The sequence below is a fragment of the Danio aesculapii genome, chromosome 14 (assembly GCF_903798145.1).
Source record: "Danio aesculapii chromosome 14, fDanAes4.1, whole genome shotgun sequence".
NCBI classification, from domain to species: Eukaryota; Metazoa; Chordata; class Actinopteri; order Cypriniformes; family Danionidae; genus Danio; species Danio aesculapii.
This window is the reverse complement of record NC_079448.1, coordinates 48,222,722-48,228,721: the sequence shown is the minus strand read 5'-3', so window position 1 is coordinate 48,228,721 and position 6,000 is coordinate 48,222,722. Positions and strand designations below refer to the sequence as shown.

Genomic DNA, 6,000 nt, shown 5'->3' with positions numbered 1-6,000 from the left:
TGGCAGTTCTTTCCGCTGTGGCGACCCCTGATTAATAAAGGGACTAAGCCGAAAATAAAATGAATGAATGAATAATAATAATTAATGTATAATAATAATAAACACATAATAATAATAATAATAATAATAATAATAATAAACATATAATAATAATAATAATAATAATAATAATAATAATAATAATAAATAAACATATAATAATAATAATAATAATAATAATAATAAACATATAATAAAAATAATATTAATAATAATAAATAAACATATAATAATAATAATAATAATAATAATAATAATAATAATAATAAACATATAATAATAATAATAATAAATAAACATATAATAATAATAATAATAATAAATAAACATATAATAATAATAATAATAATAAATAAACATATAATAATAATAATAATAATAAATAAACACATAATAATAATAATTATAAACACATAATAATAAAAATAAAAAATAAATACAAAATAATAATAATAAACACATAATAATAAAAATAAAACATAAACACATAATAATAATAATAATAATAATAATAATAAACACATAATAAAAATAAAAAATAAACACAAAATAATAATAATAAACACATAATAATAATAATAACAACAATAATAATAATGTATAATAATAATAATAATAATACATGTATAATAACAATAATAATAATAATGTATAATAATAATAATAATAATACATGTACAATAATAATAATAATGTATAATAATAACAACAACAACAACAATAATAAACAAACACAATAATAATAAACACATAATAATAATAATAAAATAAAAAATAAACACAATAATAATAATAATACATGTATAATAACAATAATAATAATAATGTATAATAATAATAATAGTAATAATAATAACAACAACAATAATAATAATAAACACATAATAATAATAATAAAATAATAATAAAAATAAACACATAATAATAATGTATAATAATAATAATACATGTATAATAATAAGAAAAATAATAATAATAAACACACAATAATAATAAAAATAATAATAAACACATAATAAAAAATAAAAATAAACATAATAATATTAATAATACATGTATAATAACAACAATAACAATCATAATATATTAATAATAATTTATTATTTTGGGGTGAACAACCTTATTCAGTGCTTTATATCTCTTTATAGGGAGGAGTGACACTGTATGGACTGAGATACAACATTTCTGTAGGAGTTCTCTTCATTGAAGCCTGGCTTTCAGGTATTTTCACCAATGGATTAACACTTTTAAGCTCAGTACTCGGATAAAAGGAGTTTTAATGGTTATTATTTCTGCAGGTAGAGGTCATTTCTTCTATCTGGGAAAGGTTGAGGATTCAGCAACTGCAGAGATATCCAGATCTCAGGTCAGTTATTAACAGTTCGGATAAAGTCTAAATGATTCGCTCTCCTGTGAAATTTGAATTCTTTTAAAAACATTTCCCAAGTGGGGTGGCACGGTGGCTCAGTGGTTAACACTGTCGCCTCACGGCAAGAAGGTTGCTGGTTCATGCCCCAGCTGGGTTAGTTGGGATTTCTGTGTGGAGTTTGCATGTTCTCCCCATGTTGGTGTGGGTTTCCCTCTGGGTACTCCGTTTTTTCCCACAGTCCAAAGACATGTGGTATAGGTGAACTGAATAAACTAAATTGGCTGTGATTTATTATTTTTTAATTAATTTTATTTCATGACTATTGTTATTTTTTCATGTAAATGAGAGAGAGTAAATAATTCTGATGTAAAATGATAATATAGAAATATGTGTACAGATCATTTGGATTTCAGTGTTTTTTCTTTCTCTTAGTAAAGAGTAAAATTCCCAAATGTTGTTTAACAGAGAGATTTTTTTTCCCACATAAGAGTTTTGATAACTATTTCTTAATAATTAAAAACATTTGTCTCTGCCATGATGACAGTACATAATATTTTACTACTTATTTTGATAGATACTAGTATCCAGCGTAAAGTGACATTTAAAGACTTCACTGGGTTATTATGTTTGTTCTGAAGACAATCAAAAACAATTCTATAGCTTAAGGGGGTTAATATTGACCTTAAAATAGCTTTTAAAAATGTGAAAACTGCTTTTATTCTAGCCAAAGTAAAAGAAATGACTTTCCCCAGAAGAAACAATGTTATAGGAAATACTGTGAAAATTCCTTGCTCTGTTAAACATCACTTTGGAGATATTTGAAAAAGAATTTAAATTTCACTGTAGGGAGAATCATTTTGACTTCAACTGTATGTGATGGAGTAAAACACAGCAGCTCTTACTTGAAGCGCTTGTATTGCTCAGGTTTGGCAGTGGATCCGGCATCAGGTGCACCTGGAGGATGATGGGACTGTAGTGACCCGAGCTCTGGTCAGCAGATTGGCTGAAGATCTGATGGGAGAACTAAAGACTGCCACACGCTGCCAAACAAACAGGTGAGTGATCTGTACAGTACAGATGCCACACATTTCAGATAGTAGAATATATTTGTTATATATATGTGTATATATATGTATATATGTGTGTGTGTGTAATATATATATATATATATATATATATATATATATATATATATATATATATATATATATATATATATATATATATAGTGCATCCGGAAAGTATTGATAGCGCTTCACTTTTTCCACTTTTTTTTATGTTACAGCCTTATTCCAAAATGGATTAAATTAATTTATTTTCTCAAAATTCTACACACAATAGCCCATAATGACAATGTGAAAAAAGAGTTTTAAAATTGTTGCAAATTTATTTAAAATAAAAAACCTGAAAAATCTCATGTACAGAAGTATTGACAGGCTTTGGGGTGAAGCTTTAAATTGAGCTCAGGTACATTCTGTTTCCACTGATCATTCTTCAGATGTTTCAGCAGCTTAATTTGAGTTCACCTGTGGTCAATTCAGTTGATTGGTAAAAGGGTCTTAGTCAGGGAGGTGATCAATAACCCGATGGTCACTGTCTGAGCTCCAGCGTTCTTCTGTGGAGAGAGGAGAACCTTACAGAAGGACAACCATCTGTACAGCAATCCACCAATCAGGCCTGTATGGTAGAGTGGCCAGACGGAAGCCACTCCCCGCATGGAATTTACCAAAAGGCATCTAAAGGACACTCAGACCATAAGAAACAAAATTCTCTGGTCTGATGAGACTAAAATTGAACTCTTTGGAGTGAATGTCAGCCGTTACGTTTGGAGAAAACCAGGCACCGCTCATCACCAGGCTAATACCATTTCTACAGTGAAGCATGTTGGTGGCAGCATCATGCTGTGGGGTGTTTTTCAGCAGCAGGAACTGAAAGACCAGTCAGGATAGAGGGAAAGATGAATGCAGCAATGTACAGAGACATCCTGAATGAAAACCTGCTTCAGAGTGCTCTTGACCTCAGACTGGGGCGACGGTTCATATTCCAGCAGGACAATGACCCAAAGCACACCACAAAAATATCAATAGAGTGGCTTCACAACAACTCTGTGAATGTCCTTGTGGCCCAGCCAGAGCCCAGACCTAAATCCTATTGAACATCTCTGGAGAGATCTGAAAATGGCTGTACACCGCCGCTTCCTATCCAACCTGATAGAGCTTGAGAGGTACTGCAAAGAGGAATGGGCAAAAATTCCCAAAGACAGGTGTGCCAAGCTTGTGGCATCATATTCAAAAAGACTTGAGGCTGTAATTGCTGCCAAAGGTGCATCAACAAAGTATTGAGTAAAGGATGTGAATACTTCTGTACATGTGATTTTTCAGGGTTTTTATGTTTAATAAATTAGCAACAATTTCAAAAACTCTTTTTTCACATTGTCATTATGGGGTATTGTGGGTAGAGTTGAGGAAATAAATAAATTTAATCATTTTAAGGACAAAATTATTAGCCCCCTTAAGCTATATATTTTTTCGATAGTCTACAGAACAAACTATCGTTATAAAATAACATGCCTAATTACCCTAACCTGCCTAGTTAACCTAGTCAAGCCTTTAAATGTCACTTTAAGCTGTATAGAAGTGTCTTGAAAAATATCTAGTCGAATATTATTTACTGTCATCATGGCAAAGATAAAATAATTCAGTTAATAGAGATGAGTTATTAAAGCTATTATGTTTAGAAATGTGTTGAACAAATCTGCTCTCCATTTAACAGAAATTGGCGAAAAAATTAACAGGGGGCTAATAATTCTGACTTCAAGTGTCTATAGATATATATATATATATATATATATATATATATATATATATATATATATATATATATATATATATATATATATATATATATAGAAAAGCCCATATCAACATTTTGAAACCTGTACAATGAAAATTGAAATTATAATAAATAAAACTAAATAAAAATTCAATCAAAAAGAAAAATCTTCATTTAAAAATGTACATAAATATAAAATAAAAATAATGTAATATAAAATAGTAATGTATGAAGAAAATAAAAAAGAAAAACTAATTACAAAGGTTTTACTGAATAACAAAAGTAGAATTTAAAAAGAAAAGCTAATAAAAAGTAATCATATAATAGTATATATATATATATGAATGTCAATTTATACACATACATACATATATACATACATACATTATTTATATATATATATATATATATATATATATACATACACACACACACACACACGTAATGGGTCTAACAATAACATAGAATGAAAAATAAAATCATTAATTTCTCTAATCTTACCCATGGATCTATTAGAGAGCAATCTGTTGGCCAAGAGCTCACATTGAGAAATACTGACCTTTTCCCTCATTTCCACCCTCTTTAGAGACAAACAGAGGCTGATGACTGCAGTGTCCATGTTTCTAGAAATTGTACAGAAAAACAATTTCCCAGAGTTCCTCACTACATACCTCAACCTGGACCACACTTTCCTGAGCTCACAGAGCGGACATGAGGACGGACAGACAGACGCAGCGCCAAAAGCCAGACTGTAACCAAGTAATAAATCACATGCAAAATAAAGCACAGGAGTATTTCATCATGACATCTGCCAAACACTAAAACTCTGCACACATTAAACACACAGTTATGAAGATGAATAATAGTGAAGTCTGAAAATAAAGAGATCAATTTAGCTATTGTGCAGTGATTCTCAACAGGATGTGCGATATTTAATTTACATTAATATCCTAATATGTGATCTGAGATACTAAAACAAGTCCAAAAGCATTCATTGCCTGCTGAGAAAGCCGTTAGAATGACTCAATGATGAATATAAAATCCAAAAAATATCCATCACAGCACAAATGTTCCTGGAACGTTCTGTTTTAGGTTTTCTTATGTTATAATTTAAAAATCGGCCTGCGACGTTTTCAGAAGGTTGGATTTTGACTACCAATAAACAAATAAATAAACAAACAAATGTTGCCAGAACATTCTTATTTTGCTCCCAAAATAGAAACCACATGGGAGCATTACAGGAACATTCTGGGTTTACAGAGATGTGTCAGTTTTTGATTGAGGAGGAATGATATAGTTATGTACAGTAATAGCCCAAAACAGTGGCATCTTCCTGAATATCAGTGCATGAGAGCGATCACAAATTTAATGTTGATTTTTATACAACAGTTTAACAAACTACAAGTTTATAGAGTAAACCTTTGGATGAAATATTCAGCTTTATGCCAATAAAAATAGTTTTAAATAAACAGAGCAGATCATTTGTTTATCTCTGAGCAACAGTGTGAATTTATTTCTGAACAAATCAATCGAGTCAATGTTTTGTTCATGTATCAAGCCACTTAAATGAACCAGCTGCTTTAAAAGAATCATTTGAATGAAAGAATCACTCTAAGCCATCCTACTGACAGATTCATTCATTTATTTTCTTTTCGGCTTAGTCCCTTTATTAATCTGGGGTCGCCACAGTGGAATAAACTGCCAGCTTATCCAGCACATGTTTTACGCAGCGGATGCCCTTCCAGCTGCAACCCATCACT

General features: G+C 29.8%; 1 protein-coding gene across 2 annotated transcripts in view; it reads left to right on the top strand.

Moving 5' to 3' along the window:
* Positions 1–5,709, top strand: part of ugl (ureidoglycolate lyase) — a 20,275-nt gene extending 14,566 nt beyond the window's left edge. For both annotated transcript variants that reach the window (XM_056471701.1, XM_056471700.1), the window contains exons 12-15: positions 1,188–1,260; positions 1,338–1,405; positions 2,333–2,463; positions 4,827–5,709. In XM_056471701.1, the coding sequence (XP_056327676.1) occupies positions 1,188–1,260; positions 1,338–1,405; positions 2,333–2,463; positions 4,827–4,995 (441 nt within the window). In that variant the 3' untranslated portion in view covers positions 4,996–5,709. The remainder of the gene's footprint in view (positions 1–1,187; positions 1,261–1,337; positions 1,406–2,332; positions 2,464–4,826) is intronic.
* The last annotated feature ends 291 nt before the right edge of the window (positions 5,710–6,000 follow it).